This window comes from Papio anubis, chromosome 6 (genome assembly GCF_008728515.1).
Source record: "Papio anubis isolate 15944 chromosome 6, Panubis1.0, whole genome shotgun sequence".
Lineage (NCBI taxonomy): Eukaryota > Metazoa > Chordata > Mammalia > Primates > Cercopithecidae > Papio > Papio anubis.
In genome coordinates, this window is record NC_044981.1 from 156,673,514 (window position 1) to 156,691,846 (window position 18,333).

Below are 18,333 nucleotides of genomic sequence, written 5' to 3' on the forward strand. Positions count from 1 at the left end.
TAGAAGTAATCGTTAGCTCCCATCTTGTATTAAATTTTTTTTTACTGTATCTAATTTCAAAAAAAAAATCTGTGTGTGTATGCAACTAACTTTATTAAAGTGTGTATCTTCCTATGTGTAACTCTTTGGGACTTAAATGATAACAGTAATATTACTACAAATCAACCATATTGTTGTTTTTCACTGTGTTTTATTTCTTCTGGATGCTGTAATATTTTATTGCGTGGATCTGCCAGAGTTAATTTATCCACTCTTCTGTTGATGGGCCTTTGGTTATTTCCAGGTTTTTGCTCTTCAGAAGAGTGGAATAACTGAGTGGAATAACTAGGCCATAGGGCACACAAATGTTCAATTTTAGGACATAATGTCCTGCTGACTTACATAGTTGTTGAACCAGTTAACATTTCACTAGCAATACTGGAGAGCTCTGAGCCATCTCACGTCTGACACTTGGTATTTAATTTTTGCCAGAGGGATGACTGTAAACGGTATACCATTTTGGTCTTGATTTGAAATTCCTTGATCACCAGTAACATTGAACATCTCTTAACATATTTATTGATGTACGTTTTTCTTCGGTTTGCTTGATCATGTCTTGTTCATTTTATATTGGGTTTCTATTGCGTGTGACCTAGATTAGAATTTTTTCTTTTCATTGGATATTAAAATCCACCATTGTGTGGCTAGGTGTGGATTTTTCCTTCTCTCTCCTTTCTGGCGTGGTGTGTGCTTTCACAGTCAGAGGTAATTCATCGTCCTTTATTTCCTGGAATTATACATAAAAAATTCTTTTTCTTATTTGTTTGCATGTGAATGTACGTAGAAATTCTTGATGCTGATTCTTTGCCAGTTCTGTGTTTTTCCCAGTTTATAACTTCTGTTTTCTTTAAACTATTTTTTGATGAGTATAAACTCTTAAATTGAATAGGTCAACCTTATTAATCATTTTGAGTCAGAAGAAATCTTTCTCTATCTTAAGATTTCTGCCAAGTTTTGAAGTTTGTATTTTGATGTTTACATCTTTAATCCATTTAGACAGGGGTGTCCAATCTTTTGGCTTCCCTAGGCCACATTGGAAGAATAATTATCTTTGGCCACACCTAAAATACACTAATACTCATAATACTTAATGATCTAAAAAAAAAATCACAAAAAATATCATAATGTTTTAAGAAAGTTTACAAGTTTGTGTTGGGCTGCATTCAAAGCCCTTCTGGGCTGTATGTGGCCCACGGGCCACGGGTTGGACAAGCTTGGGTTTAGAGTTGGTTTTTGTACCCAGTACTGGATAGAGATCCAATTTTGTCTTTTTCCATATGGATAACCATTTTGTTTCCAGTTCTGTTTTTATTTCCAGTTCTGCTTATTGAACAGCCTCCTCTTTTCCCTGATCTATTACTTCTGTCATAATCAAAGTTTAATTCACATTTGTGTCTCTGTGCTCTCTCTTCTAGTCAATTGGTCTCTATTCTAGTCTTCTGATCAGTTTATTCCTATGCCAACCCCCATCATGTTGATTTTTACATAGACTTTTTATTCTGGACTGTTATAGTTATGTCCCAGACAAACAGAGATGTGGTCACTGTACTTGTAGGCCTTTCTAGAGAATGTTGATTTTGTAGCATATGTGATGGGAAGTACTGAAAAATTTCAGTGGCTGAGTTATATATTCTGATTTGTATTTTTGAAGATCACACTGGTGCAAGATGGATGAGGAAGTGAGGCTGGTGAGGGATGAGACTAGTCTGGAGGCATGGGGAGCAGTTAGGTGGCCAGTGCTGGAGCGCAGGTAGTGGTTTTAGCGGGAGTAGAGGTGGAGAAATGTGGACAGATTTGAGATGGGCATATAGCTGTGGACCTTTCTGATGTATGGAAAGCAGCAGACAAGGTAAATATAATGTAATGGGGATGCCACTCCTGAGATGGAAAATTCTGGGAAAGGAAAGTTTTATAAATTTATAAGCTGTCAGATAAATTATAATGCTACTTTTAATTTGCTTTTTCTTGGAAATAGCTGTTTGGTTATGTATATTTTATAGCTTGTTCACTCTCTTTTCTCTCCAAATAGGTGACTCTGTTTTGAGAAGTGCAACCAGATCTCTCCTGGAATTCAACACAACAGTGAGCTGTGACCGGCCAGGCACAAATCACAGAGTCCAGAGCAGCATTGCCTTCCTGTGTGGGAAAACCCTGGTGAGTCCACACAGACACTTGATGTATTTCTTTAAAAAAAAAAAAAAAAAAAATGTCTGCCCCTTGGTATTCTGGCTGTAGAGGTATTCCAGGAAGAATCAGTAAGCAAACTTAGAAACACAAATAAGAAAAACCCTACCAAATCACCATCACCATCAAGAACCAATAAGTAAACAAATTCTAAACTTGTTACAACTTTTAAGTAAAACATGGACCACGTCTTTTGTAAAACTACAATTAAGTGTGATTAGTGTGGTAAAAATCAGTGCACTGTTTAATGTTTATGTTATAGGCATAATTTTTTTTTTCTAAAACCTCTTCTCCTAGCATTTCATTTTGATGGGTTTTAGAGCAGCGTATTTAGTTTTTTTGAAAATATTTTTCTTTCCTCATTTATATTAAATTAGAGATAGCCACATCTGTTTAGGAGAAGCCTTGGCCCGTGGGTATGGGGTTCTCAAGTTTTTTGGATATTACCTGGTGTTTAAAGAGGACATCATTGTGTAAATTATTATGATTGTTCTTATGGGCATATTGTATGTAATTTGTTATTTTTAATCTTTAGTTTTTGGAAAGGAACTTGCAGTAAATAATTGTTTTAGCTCTTGGGAGAAGGAATTGTTATACAAATTCTATGAATGTTCTTGAATCAGAGTAAGAACCCAATCCTTAGGAAAGTCAGGTCGAGTGAAACTCTGTGGCTACAAAATTGCTTTAAAATATCATTTTAGAGTTTGAGACTGTGACTGTTGCATCTTCAGATCCACAGTGTCTCATCTGAAGAACTTTGCAAATAAAACTAACATTGTTAATTTTGGATCCGCGTATGAAGTGCATCGTTGTGCATATTGAGACCTTAAAAAATAAAAGAATCTGTGTGCAGCGGCATTAAATGAGAAGATTTATATTACAGAATAAAATATATAGCTGCTGTTTTAACTTTAACTAATTTCCTTTATGAATTCTGTGTTCACCATACCAGAAGTAGAGCTGTGAAGGATAACTCCCTAGACTTGCCCGTGGGAGCGTAGAGGCAGTTCCTGCTGTGCCTGTGTCACCCTGCTATGCTGTGATCGGCCTGTTTGTAGTCCACTCTGGTCGAGGTTAACAGGAGGGGCTGCCTTGGAGGGTGGGCGTCTGGTGGATGTACTAACTTGATCAGATGCAGATGGGCTTCTCATGGGAGCCTTTTCACGGGAAGCATGAGGTCATGTTTCCTGGCTTTGGTTTGCTGGCATTTGCTTAAGAGAACATTTGGAGTTTGAGAGGAGAGTGACCGAGGATTTCTTCCCATGAACTCAATCACTGTACTTGCATAGCTGGGGCGGTAGAATGCTTTTGGATTAGTTACACAAAATCCCAACATGATTTTATGAAGCTTTGGTCTCAGCATTTTCAGATTTGGGAACGTCTTGATGACCCTGTTTAACTAAAGCGGTTGCATCCCCTGCCCTTCTTGCTGCTGCTTTCTTTATTTTAGTAGCCTTTACTGCATTCTAATTTTAAAGAAGAATCTTTACAATGTGTGGCATGGTAACTTATTATAATTGTTATTATTTTTTAATAGGGAACTCCTGAATTTGTAACCGCAACAGAATGTGTGCACTACTTTGAGTGGAGGACCACTGCAGCCTGCAAGAAAGACATATTTAAAGCAAAAAAGGAGGTAACACGGGAACTTCAAACTTACATGCTTATGAAGTATACTCCGGGGAGCTTTACCTTTCAAATACTCATTCTAACCTTTTGGGGTGAAAATCTTTTTTAGCTTCGAAATTGCATTTGAGCAGAGATACCATGTGATTTAATTTTTTAAAACTTGTCTGAGTGATTCTTATTTTTAGGACAGGGCATTTAAAATATCACAGGATGTGATTTTTGGTCCAGATTGGAAATAGAATGGCTCATCCATATAGGGCAAGTTAGTTCTTGGTTTCTGGTGCTGTGCAACTAAGTAAACCAAGTGGCGTGGTTGGGCTTGGGCTTAGAGTAGTCACTCTCCCTGCAGGGGCCATCTGTTTCTGACGCTGGCTGCTTCATCTTCCTTTGCACCTGGTGTTCCACCTGTGTTGCACTCCGCTCTGATAAGTCTCCTTTACCTGTTTGCATTGTTAAATCTGTCTGTCCCTCTCCTCAGCCTTGGGATGACTTCTGGCTGCAATGTGAGTCCAGGCCACGTGCCCCTTAAATTCTTTTCCAGCTGACCTCAGAGACTAGGTCTCTAGGTTACTGTTATTGTTACGTCCACTCCTTGTTATTTGAACACAGCATTCCTTGGTCAAGACATTCTTCTTGGGTGGGTGTATGTATATATATCTGTATACGTACACACCGACCTATATGTATTTATTATGTGCAACATGATGTTTTGAAATTGAGAAATGGCTACATTGAGCTAATTACATATGCATTACCTCACATACCTCCTTTTTTTGTTGTGAGGACACTTAAAATCTACTTTCTTAGTGATATGCAAGAATAAATTACATTGTTATTAACTGTGGTTGTGGTGGTGTGTAATGGATCTCTCGGGCAGGCCACTCTTGTTGACTAATGAAATGTCCTCTTCCCCAGCCTGGACTCCCTGATGTTGCACTGCTACTTGATTCTCCCTGGTCCTGGGGAAGAGCAGACCGTGTTCCTTCTGCCGCTTCTCCATGCCCACCACCCGAGATCCTAAAGGGAGTTTTCTTTTCTCACCTGGATCACAATCTTAATTAATTATCTCACTTTTCTCTATTGCTTTCTGTTTTTAAGAATTTTCAAAGGTTGTAAGGATTCAGGAACTAATGAATGGTCATAATAATTTTTACTGGTGGCCTAATACCATGCAGTTTAATAAGGCAAAAAGAAATGTTTATTTAAAAGCATTAATTCAGATTAAATTATGAATGATAAATCACTGATTTTTTCAGATACGGTCATCTATGAAGGGAAAGATAGTTTCATATGGAAGTGGAAGTGGTAAAATACTGCCTCCCAGAAAAACCATAAGGAGCATTCAGTGAAAAAAACCAAAAGTTTAAAGTGGAAAGAATTAAGGCTGATATTTAGGAGGTAGTGTCAAAGGTAAACTTCATTTAAAAACTCAGGTGCAGCTGTTAGATGACATACTGTTAGTGGTAGGAAAAGCATCTCAAAACAGACGTCTGCTTGGGGGTTGGGGGCGAGGATGGGAGCAGTGTGTTCATTCTCGCAGTGCTATAAGGAAACACCTGAGACTGGGTAATTTATAAAGAAAAGAGGTATAATTGGCTCACAGTTCTGCGGGCTGTACAGGAAGCACAATGGCAGCATCTGCTTCTGGAGAGGCGTCAGGAAACTTACAGTCACGGCAGAAGGCAAAGGAGTATCGAGCACCTCACATGGCCAGAGCCTGAGGAAGAGAGTGGGAGCGGGAGGTGCCACCCACTTTTAAATGACCAGATCTCACAAGAACTCACTCACTATCATGAGAACAGCAAGGAGGGGGAGATGGAATCTGCCCCTGTGATCCAGTCACCTCACCAGGCCCCACCTCCAATGTTGAGGATTACAGTTTGACACGAGATTTGGGCAGGGACACACAGTTATCCTGGGATTACAGGCATGAGCCGCCACACCACCATGCCTGGCTAATTTTATTTATATGTGTGTGTATGTGTATTTTTTTTTTTAGTAGATACGGGGTTTCTCCTTGTTGGTCAGGCTGGTCTTGAACTCCTGACCTCAGGTGATCTGCCTGCCTCAGCCTCCCAAAGTGCTGAGATTACAGGAGTGAGCCACCACGCCCAGCCCCACACACAGTCATCCTCAAGTGTCCAGTTGGTCGGATCTGAGTTGCTTCCTGTGGGAGGTGGAGGCTGCGGCGACAGCAGTGCCCTCTGCTCTCTTGCTAGACTCCAGACTTCTCAGTCCCACAGATACTCTCCTGGGCTCTGATTTTCCAACCTGATCATGATACCCTTCGTTTTGTTTTATTTTTTGTTTTATGTGAGTGTACCTCTTACCTCACGTTGCTGAATTGGCAGTTGTGTCTTCTACCACCTAGGAAAAAACTGCTTTCCAAAATGAATAGCAATTTGTTTTCTGTGGGTCGGAAATCACCAACTACAGCCCATGGTTCAAAGCCTGCCCTGGCTCTTTTTTTTTGTACAAGTCCAGGACTAAGAATGGTTTTCACATTTTTACAGGATTGTTACAAAACAAAGAGGAATATGCCGCAGAGACCTATGTGGCCTACAAAACCCAAAATGTAGATAGCATGTGGCCCTTTGTAAAAGAAAGTGTGCTGATCTGTGTTCTCAATAGTTTTTGGGGTGGGAGTGGGGAGGTATAGTCTGTGTTTTTCTCAAAACAATGACTTGTAATTTCTCTTAGAAGCAGATTGAAGATGCATGAGAAACGTTTGTAATTTGTACTTCTTATCTCTTCAGGTGTAGTTGGCATCTGGGGCTTTATTCATTGAGTTTTCATTTATTGAGAGCCTATTGTGAGCTAAGCAGTAGGAATTTTGTTAAATTTTGGAATGCTTTCAGGGAGCCTATAGACTAATGGTGTGGAGGACATACTCATATTCACTAACTCGTTTTTTTTGTCTTAAGATAGATTAAATGGAAAGAACTGAAAAGCATAATGACTGCTAAAAATGTAGTGCTGTCACTGTTAGCAAATCTTAAGAAAGCGTATGCCCTTTTTTCTGTTTTCAGTTTGATTTGATTACACCTTACAGGCTATGATATGATAACTTTAAAACATATTGAAGGTTTATGTACTTATAAAACACTCATCATTCCCTAAAGAAGAAAAAATCTCAGTTTGGTTTAGCGTCAGTATAGTCTTGCTTTCTACACCTTACTAATATCTCATTTATTTATTCGTTTTGCGCTGTCACTTTTAGAATGATTTCGATGGACAAAAATCTTGGTAGTTCCAAACAGCACCTTTAAAACTATTGTTATAGTTTGTTCAGTGGATTCTGGTAGGGGCTTTAAGATAATTATTTCTTTAAAACATTGTGTAAATATACCTCCCACCTTAGCGCCCTTGGGAACAGGCAAAATTCAGAACTGGCCTGCTAGCAGTCTTACCAGGGTTATAAAAGTAAAATTATTATATACGAAACAGCATTAACTCAATGTGTGGTGTGTTGCAGCTGGCAAGCAACCTCGCTCCCCAGGCTGCTAAATTCATGGTCTTATGAATGTCTCCATTGCTGTGTTTGCTGTAGCAGGAAGTGGGAGGACGTTCCCCAGTAGCCTTGACTGTTTTTCCTATGCACATTCCAATTTTGTGGAGTGCTGTGTGAGGCATGTCTTTTCTTCCCTCCCGGAGTGGGGAGATAGCCAGAAGTTGCTACCTGCCCCGTGGAGGGTACTTGCAGATCTTGCTGACTTGGAATCCTCTAAGTGTCTTGATGAAATGGAGCTATTTTCAGAACGAAGAGTTCTTTCATTTTGCCTTCGTGCCATATGCCATCTTGCTCCCTTTTCTATCGTAGGCTTTTATTTTGCTGGTTAGAGAGTTGCATCTTGTCTTGAATCCTACCCAGTCCACTGACTCACTCCCCTCTTGGGTTAATGTTTTCGTATAATCTTGCTGTGGGATGACAAGCTTTAGATTTTGCAGGATAATAGGCACTTGTGGCTTTTTGCTGTAACCCAATTATAGTCTGTGGCAATAATTTTCTTTTATTTTCATTGCCTTTCTGCGTGAATGTGGTGGTAGGCTTAAGCTCCATGTGCTGGTACCCTGTGAGCTCTAGAGGTTCTAACGTCCTCCATTATTAGTAGAAACACTTAGGTGTCTGGGAAGTATTTTAGGCGACAGGCGACTTTGCTTTGAGGATATGGTCGAAATGAGCTCGAGTGCCTTTGAGGCTGTGAGTAGGTATAGGTCGTTTGATTCACTCTATTAGCTGTCCGTGAATCTCTGACGGCAGGACTGGGGAAAAAGGTTAGTGGGTTAGAGCATTCCTGCAGATTTGATAGCCTGCTTCTAAGAGAAATTTGAAAGCTAAATATTAAGCAGTTAACTTAATAAATAGATCCATCTGTGAATAGCTTCAGTCTAAAAAATAAAATTTTGGGAAATTTATCCACAGAAAATAATAAAACTATCTACTTTGAAATGATGGCAGAGAACACGAATTTTTAGAATATTCTTTGGAAGAGGTAATTGAAATGATGCCAGTGTGTTATTTTGGAAATAAAACTTACAGGAATGTTTCACATAGTCGTGGTTCACTTGGTGACCGGGGCCTTTTTTACCCTGGGTGGGGGTTCGTCTTTGGCTTGAGTTCTTGCTGTGATGTGGAAGTTGGGCGCCCCTACTTCATGAAACTGTACCGCAGAGGTGTGGCCTCAGAGCCATGGTTTCTGTCCTGGGCAGGGAGTCTTGCAGCCTGGGGCCGTTTCACTATCTGAGCACAGACCCTGATGTAGTTTGGATTTTGTCCCTGCCCAAATCTCACGTTGAATTTTAATCCCTAGTGTTGGAGGTGGGGCCTGGTGGAAGGTGATTAAATCATGGGGGTCCCTCATAAATGGTTTAGCACCATCCGCTCGGTGCTGTCCTCATGATAGTGAGTGAATTCTCATGAGATCTGGTGGTTTGAAATTTTCTGGTTGTTTCACTCTCACTCTCTTGTTCCTGCTTTTGCCGTGTAATATGCTTGCTCCTACTTCACCTTCTGCCGTGAGTAAAAGCTTTTTGAGGCTTCTCCAGAAGCTGAGCTTTGCTTCCTGTACCACCTGCAGAACTGTGAGCCAGTTAAACCTCTTTTCTTTATATATTACCCAGTCTCAGGCATTTATAGCAGTGCAAAAACAACCTAATACAGACTGCTTGGGACTGGGCTGGCTTTTTTGGCCTGCAGCCAGCGATGGGACACAGGTGGGAGACTCACTGAGTTAAGGGCAATAGAACTTGGTGGGTCCTGCTATTGCCTGTTACGCTGTGGAGCTCAGGCTGCACCTCTTCTTACCATGTGGGCTCTTTGATGTAGTAGAGGTGCCTCTGTCCCTCCCTAGAATGTTGCCCTGGAGGCCCGGTGATCACCCCTGGGGCCAGTGCTTGTCTCGGCTGTTGGAGAGCCTGAATATGTGCTTGCCTGACCCAGCTCCACCCAGCTTTCCTTCCTCAACCTGCCTTGCTGGCAGAACACAAGATAGCCACGACGCTTAGGTGTCCAACGGCCCCACCCATTGTCTGGGACATGGGAGTAGTCTCCTCGTTAACAAAGGCCAAGCATAAATCCTGTTGCCATGACTGCAACTGCCTCTTTCCTGCAAGTACCACTCCTGGCCAGGAGGTGAACTTGCATAGCCCATCTGCTGACACAGCTGTGTATACAATTGCACAGTGCTACGGCAGGAGACAAGCTTTGCATGGCCTCAGTTACCATCATCCCTCACCATACCCTGGCTACTCAGAAGGCCTTGAGCCTACTCACCGGCCTGGTATATTACTACTACAACTGATATATGAGAAAGTCACCACACAAAACCTATCTATAACCAAGGAATTCATCCAAAGTCTTTGCCGCTGAAAGCGTCCAGAAGCAAAGCCAAATAAAACTATGCAGCATACATTATAGTCACATTCTCAAGGCAGGGGGGAACCCTCTAGTCAAAGCAAAAGAAAATTCAAACCAAAAAGTGATAGTTTCTCTAGATGAGAAGGAACCAGGGTAACAATTCTGGAAATATGGAAAAGCATGGTGTTGCAACACCCTGAAGGATCATATTAATCCTCCAGAAACAGATCCTAACCAAAGTGAAATGCTTGAAATACTAGATAAAGAATTCAAAATATTAATTTTAAAGAAGCTTAATGAGATACATGAGAAAGTTGAAAACCAATACAAAGAAATCAGAATATCAACCCAGGATATAAATGAGAAATTTACCAAAGAGATATTTTTAAAAAATCAAATAGAATTTCTAGAAATGAAAAATGTATTATGGGAGTTATAAAATACAGTTGAAAGCTTCCACCGTAGACTAGACGAAGCAGAAGGAAGAATCTCAGAACTTGAAGACAGGTCTTTTCCAATCAGACAAAAACAAAGATTCAGAGGAAGTGAACAAAGCGTTTGAGAAGTATGGGACTACATGAAACATCCAAACCTATGAAGCATAGATATTACTAAGGGAGAATAACAAAGTCTGGAAAACGTATTTGAGGAAGTAATTGATGTAAACTTCTTTAGTCTAGCAGGAGATCCAGACCTCCAAATATAAGAAGCTCAACAAATTCTAAGGAAATATGTTGTAAGAAGGACTTCACCACAACATATAGCCATCGACTGTATGAGGTCAACGTGAAGGAAAAAATCCTATCCACGAGAAAAGTATCTAATCACCTACAAAGGAAACCCCATCAAACTAAATAGGGGACTTCTCAGGAGAAACTTCTAAGCCAGAGAGATTGGGTTTCTGTTTTCAAGGTGCTTAAGGAAAAAAAAAAACCTGTCAACCCTGAATTTTGTATCCTGCCAGAATAAGTTTCATGTATGAAGGAAAAATAAAGTCTTTCCCAGACATGCAAATGCTGAGGGAATTTGTCATTACTAGATGGGCCATACAAGAAATGCCCAAAGGAGGTCTATACAGGGAAACAAAAGTTTGATACTTGTTATCATAAAAACACACAAAAGTATAAACACTCTTATAAAACAATTATGCAAACAAGACCACAAAACAACTAGGAAACAGCATTATGACAGGAATAAAACCTCATATTAATATTAACTTTGAATGTACATGGATTAAATGCTCCACATAAAAGATACAGATTGGCAGAATGGATTAAAAAAAAAAAAAACCCAAAAAACGAATCCACCCATATGCTGCTTACAAGAAAGCCAACTAATTGGTAAGACATAGACTGAAGCTAAAGGGATGGATATTCCAGGCAAATGGAAATCAAAAGCAAGCAGGGAGACCTGTACTTAGATAAAACTGACTTTAAATCAACAATAGTAAAAAAAAGAAAAAGATGGTCATTATATGATAAAGAGATTATTCAACAAGATGTAACAATCTTAAATATATATGCACCTAACTTTAGAGCACCAAGAATCATAAAACAACTACTAGTAGACTTAAGGAAAGAAATGAACAGCAATACCATAATAGAATTCAATCATTGAGAAAGAAAATCAACAGACACTGGACTTAAATTGGTTCAGGACCACGTAGACCTAACAGACATTTATAGAACATTCTACTCACAACCGCAGAACATATATATTCTTCTCATCCATGCATGGACTGTTTTTCGAGATGGACCATATGTCATACCAAAAAACAAGTCTCAATAAATTGAAAAAAAACCAAAATGATACCAAGTATCTTCTCAGACCACAGTGGAATAAAACTAGAAATCAATTCCCAGAGGAACTCTAATAACTATGCAAATAATTGGAAATTAAATAGCCTGCTTCTGAATGAATTTTGCGTCAACAATGCAATTAAGATGGAAATTAAAATTGAAACAAGTGAAAATGGATACACAACATAAAACCTCTGGGATATAGCAAAAGCAGGGCTAAGTGGGAAATTTATGGTGTTAAATGCCTACATCAAAAATATAGATCACAAATTAACAACCTAATACCACACTTCAAGGAACTAGAAAAAAAAAAAAAGAAAAAACCAAATTGAAACCTAGCAGAACAGAAGTAACAAATATCAAAGCAGAACTAAATGAAATGGAGAACAAAACATGCAGTACGAAGGATCAACAAAATGAGAAATTGGTTCTTTGGAAAGATAATGTTCATAGAATGCTGGTCAGATTAACCTAGAAGAGAGAGGATTCAATCAGAAATGAGAAAGTAGACGTTACAGCTGATACCACAAAAAAATCATCAGAGACTACTATGAACATCTGTGTACTCACAACCGAGAATTTAGAGGAAATGTATACATTCCTGGAAACATTCAACTTCTTGAGATTCAACCAGGAAGAAATAGAAATTCCAAAAAGATCAATAACAAGTATTGGAACTGAATCAGTAATTTAAAAAAAAAAATCCTCCCAACAAAAACAGCTCAGTACCAGACAGATTGACAGCTGAATTCTACCAGAGGCACAGGGGAGAACTGGTACAAATCCTACTGAAACTGTTCCCAAAAATCAGAGGCAACAATCCTCCCTAACTCATTCTTTGAAGCCAGTATTATCCTGAAAACCAAAGCCAAACAAGCACACAAGGAAAAAAGAAAACTATAGACCAATATCTATGATAAACCTAGATTCAAAAGTCTCAACAAAATACTAGCAAACTGAATATAACAGCACTTCAGAAAAATAATACATCACGATCAAGTGGGTTTTATTCCAGGGTTGCAAGGATGGTTCAGTGTATGCAAATCAATAAATGTGATTCACCATTTAAACAATTAAAAACAAAAAATGTATGACCATCTCAGGAGATACAGAAAAAGCATTTGATGAAATTCAACATCCCTTAATGAAAAAAACACTCAAAAAATTATTAGAAGTGACATACCCCAGAATAATAAAAGGCATATATGACACAACCACAGCCAGCATCATACCTAACAGGGAAAAGTTGAAAGCATTTCCCCTAAGAAGTGGAACAAGACAATGATACCCACTTTTTCATCTCTCCTATTCAACATAGTACTGGAAGTTCTAGCTAGAGCAGTCAGGCAAGAGAAAGAAAAGGCATCCAGATCAGAAAAGAGAAAGTCAACGTGTCTGTGTGTGCTGATGATATGATCTTACACTTAGAAAACTCTGAAGATTCCTCTAAAAGTCTCTTAGATATGATACATGAATTCAGTAGTTTCAGGATACAGAATCATTGTACAAGAATCAATAACATTTCTACACATCAATAATGATCAAGCTGAGAATCAAATCAAGAACTCAATCCCATTTATAATTGCTTAAAAAAACCCCACTAGAAATACATTTAACTAAGGAGGTGAAAAATCTCTACAAGGAAAACTATAAAACACTGATAAAAGAAATTGTAGATGGCACAAACAAATGGGAAAACATCTCATGCTCATGGATGGGAAAAATCAATATCATTAAAATGATTATGTTGCCGAAAACAATCCACAGATTCAATGCAATTCCTATCAAAAGCCAACATCATTTTTTACGGAATTAGAAAAAAGTCCTAAACTTCAAGTGGTTCCCCCAAAAAAGTCTTAATAGCCAAACCAATCTTAAGGAAAATGAACAAAGCTAGAGGCATCACATTACCTGACTTCAGATTATAGTGGAGGGCTATAGTAATCAAAACAGCTAGTGCTGATATAAAAATAGTCACACAGATCAATGGAACAGAATAAAAAACTCAGAGTCAAAGCTACATACTTAAAACCAACTGATCTTTGACACAGTTGACAAAAACATACACTGGGGAAAGGACAGTCTGTTTAGTAAATGGTTCTGGGAAAACTGGACAGCCATGTGCAGAAGAATGAACCTGGACCCCTGTCTCTCACCACATTTTAAAAATAACTCAGGTTGGATTAACGACTTGAATGTAAGGCCGCCTGAAACTATAAAATTCCCAGAAGAAAACCCAGGAAAAACTCTCTCGGATCTTTGCCTAGGCAAAGAATTCATGACTAAGACTTCAAAAGCAAATGCAACAAAAATAAAAATAGACAAATGGACTTAACTTAAAAACTTCTGCACAGCAAAATATATAGTCAGCAAAGTGAACAGACAACGTACAAAATGGCCACAAGTGTTTTTAAACTATACATCCAACAAAGGATTGATATCCAGAATCTACAAAGAACGCAGACAACTCAACAAGAAAAACCACAATCCCATTAAAAAGTGAGCAAAGGACATGAACAAACATTTCTCTAAAGAAGACACAAATGGCCAAGAATCTCCTAAACATGCTACACATCACTAATCATCAGAGAAATACAAATCATTATAAAACCACAATGAGATACCATCTTATACCAGTCAAAAATGGCAATTATTAAAAAGTCAAAAAAAAACAGATGTTGGCAAAGTTGCAGACAAAAAGAGAACACTTATACACTGTTGGTGGGAATGTAAATTAAAATGACCTTTATGGAAAATAGTATGGAAATTAATCAAAGAACTAAAAGTAGAACTACCATTTGACCCAGCAATTCTCACTACTGGGTGTCTACACAAAGTAAAAGAAATCTCTGATCAAAAAGATAACTGCACTTATTTGTTTATTGTGGCACTATTCACAGTAGCAAAGATATGGAATAAACATAACTGTCCCCCAACGGATGACTAGGTAAAGAACGAACACACACACACACACACACACACACACGTACGTATATCATGGAATACCACTCAGCCATAAGACAGAATGAAATCCTGTGTTTCAGAGTAATATTGATGGAACTTGAGGACATTATCTTGAGTGAAATAACTTAGTCAAACACCACATATTCTCACTTATAAGTGGGAACTAAATAATACATACACATGGACACAGAGACTGGAATAATAAATATTGGAGCTTCAGAAAGGTGAGAGGGTGGGAGGGCAGTGAGGGATGAGAAATGAGAAATTCCCTAATGGGTACAATGTACAGTACTCCAGTGCTGGTTACACTAAAAGCACAGACCTCACCACTGTGCATTATCCATGTAATACAACTGCACTTGTTCCTCCTGAGTCTGTATAAAGCAAACAAAGAAAGAGGCACCCTCTTAAAGCACAGGATCTTGCCAACTCTAACAATGGGGTTTCTTGATGTTTTTTAAAATAAAAAGACCATTAGTTCATAGGTATGAGAGACTGGTCATAAATTAGAACCAAGTAAGGATGGATTGAAATACCCAGAGGAGGAACTCATCTTCACAGTTTATGGAACAAATATGGAACAAATATGTTCGAGGCATCATTATTAGCCTGCAGTGACAAACCCTTGACCTCAAGGAGCCTCTATTGTAGTGGGAGGAAAATGATAAAACTCAACAGATGACAGTACCTAGTATCATACATCACAGCGCTGTGAACAAAAGTGAGGCTGAGTGTGGGAGACAGAGAGAGGCGGAGAGTGCTGTTTTAGGTAAAGGTGTCAGAAGAGGCCTCACTAAGGGTGGTGTTTCATCAGAGATGTGAATGAAGTGAGGGAAGGAGCCATGTATGTATTGGGGGAAGCACATCTCAGGCAGAGAGGACTTGTAGTTTCAGGAGGGCAGAGTTGCATCAAGAGGTGAGTGTGGCTGTGTGGAGTGAGGAGAGTGGTAGGTGAAGGCGGTGTCATGAGAGAGTTTGAGTCTCCTTCTCAGTGTAGTGGGAAGCTGCTTTGAACAGGGAGGGGTGTGGCCTGATTTAATTCTGAAGTGCTAATCCTGTGCTTGTGGAGACTTGGGCTGAGGTCGTAGGGCATTGAAGCTGGAATTGGGGGGCCAGTTGAGATACTATTGCAGGCAAGAGATTGCAGTGGCTTGGACAGAGTGGCAATGGTGGAGGTGATAAGGGAGTGGATCCAGGATTTAATCTGAAGGGACAACTAGCAGGACTTGCCGATGGTTGGATGTGAGAGAACTTGGTGGTGGGACGGGGTCCTCAAGGTTTTGGCCAAGCAGCTGGTTGAATGATGGTGCCATTTGTTGAGATGAGCAACAGTGGGGGCAACAGTAGGTTTTGGGGGAGAAATCAAAGGCTCATTTTAAATACGTGAAATTTCGGATGGTTTTGTGTATGCAAGTGATGATGATAAACAACAGCAATAAATAACACTGATGCCAACCTGCCAGGAGCTGTACCCCAAGCTTCACATACCTTAGCTCACTCAGGCCTTACAGCAGCCCTGTGAAGGAATAACTGTCATTATTCCAGCATGGCACGTGGGGAAACTGAGGCATGGAGGTTAACTTCATTCATGGTTATGCAAAGTGTTCATGCCAGAGTTTGAACCCCAAGCATTCTGCTTCGAGTCTGTGCTTATAAACATAGCTTCTGCTATTGTTGGCTGTGGAAGCCTGCAGTTCTGCGGAAAGGTGAAGGCTAGAGACATGAAATTGGGAGTCATTGGCAGACATTTGTAACCATGCACGAGGTCACCAAGGGACTGGGCGTAGACAGGAAAGAGGGCTGCTCAGTAAGCTGTGGCACACCTCTGCATTGAGAGTCAGTTAGAGGGAAGGTGAGAGGTGTTTCCAGGAGGCTGAAAAAGAGCAGGAAGTGGTACAGAAGAAAACCAGGAGCCTGTGGATGCAAGCCACAGGGAGAAGGGGTTTCAGGAGGTGGGGAATGATCAGGAGCATCCAATGCCATGAGAGACCATGTAACGGGAAGGCAGGACACCTGTGCTGGGTGTGTCAGCAGAGATGTGGGTGACCTGGTAAGCGGGGTTTTGATGGAGTGGGAGACAGCAAGCTGATGTGACTGTGTTCAAGAGAGAATGGAAGATAGGAAGAGGAGGAGATGTGTAGGGACAATTGAAGGAATTTTGCTCTAAGTTGCAGAGACATGAGATGATAGCTGAGGGAATGTAGGTACCAGGAAGGACATTTGTGAGGTGGTAGATCTCATGGCATGCTGAGAAAAACGATCTAGTGGAGGGAAAACCTGGCGATGCAAGTGAGAGATGATTGAAGAACAGTCCTCATGTAGCAAAGAAGAGATACTGAAAAGAACGCAGAGGAGCGAAGACGCTTATTGACCTTTGCCCAAGTTCTTTTGTTATTAGGGGACACCATAGTGTGATAGTCCCTAAAGAACGAAGAGCAGTGTTGTGTGACATTGGCCATAAGCTTTCCTGATTGAGCCAGATGTGTATTGAAGACTCGCTTTTCTCTTCCTCCCTTCCAGGTGCCGTGCTATGTGTTTGATGAAGAGTTGAGGAAGCATGATCTCAATCCTCTGATCAAGCTTAGTGGTGCCTACTTGGTGGATGACTCCGATCCGGACACTTCTCTATTCATCAATGTTTGTAGAGACATAGGTATGAATCTTTGTGGAGCTGAGGGGGTGGTGGTGAGAAATTTCTTCTGTGGCTTCGATATCTTTGCGCTTCTACCTTTATTTCTGTTTGCACATCCATGTTTCTGAGTAGGCCCTCTAAGAAAGCTTTTGTCCCAAAAAATGTTGTCTTTGCACAACCCACCTCTTCTCCCCTAGTAGATTCCATGCCTCCTCCCCAACCCCTGCAGATTCCATCCTAACTGTTGGTCCATTCCATGTGGGTGTTCTCTCGGCCAGATACCTTGGGTTTCAGGATTCTACAGTAGTGAGGGTCGGTCTTGTTCTCTGTGTGCCTGAATCCCTTGGCTCTGAGTTATGGGCTGGGTAAAAAAGAAAAAAGGATGATCAAGGACTTGGGTACTTGGCCGGGATGCGTATTTTGACCCAAACTGACTTGTTCCTAACTTTCTCTGTACTTGCCAGAACTGGTGTGGGAAGCTTTAGGTTTAGAATCTTTGATAAATTAACTAAAGGCCATAAATAAATGGTCTTTATTTAAAAAGGGCCATGAAGAGTTTTACTAAGACTTTGACTAGCCTTCAGCTGGTTTTACTAAGCCAGGTTTCTAAAACCCAGCTTGATGTTTCTCTCAAGGGCTGTGAATTGTTAGTCCTGTAGGCCAGGTCTTGTCTTTCTACAGTGCTAGCCATGAGTAAATTCTGCTGGTGACTAATGAAAAGGTCATTTTTAGTGTTTTTATTTGTTTTTTATTTCTCAAATAGTACATAATGCTTTACCCTTAGAAAAGTTTGGAGAAAATTTTTAAAAACTCAATACATGGTATTGCTGGTTAATAGATGAGTATTAATTTATAATTATTCTTTAAATTGTACATATACATTATGACTATCTTGTTTGTGTATTGTTTCTAAACAGTTAAAAACAGTAAATATACCCCATTCAGGGCTCACCAAAAGTAACCAGTGATAACTAGATTTTTTTTTTGTGTTAGAGTATTACATCTTTCTTTTGTTCTCCAAGGATAACCTTTATTGGTTTTTTGGGAAAAGACTAATACAGTCTTTGTCTTAAATGGGTCTGTAACTCAAGTTTGGTATAAAGTTGATGAGTTGTAGATTATTGAATTCTGAAATAATATGCTATTTTGATTTGAAAAGCATTTAGGTTTCTGGTCTTTTAACATGTTACAGATCATCTGAATTTGCTGGGTATTTTCTTACAAAAGTT

The 18,333-nt window shown here is 39.7% G+C and overlaps 1 protein-coding gene across 1 annotated transcript in view; it reads left to right on the forward strand.

Annotated features, from left to right (window-relative positions):
- Positions 1-18,333, forward strand: part of IGF2R (insulin like growth factor 2 receptor) — a 132,785-nt gene that overhangs the window by 36,705 nt on the left and 77,747 nt on the right. Inside the window, exons 3-5 of the mRNA XM_021938044.2 lie at positions 2,069-2,193; positions 3,761-3,859; positions 16,993-17,125. Coding sequence (XP_021793736.1) covers positions 2,069-2,193; positions 3,761-3,859; positions 16,993-17,125 — 357 coding nt within the window. The remainder of the gene's footprint in view (positions 1-2,068; positions 2,194-3,760; positions 3,860-16,992; positions 17,126-18,333) is intronic.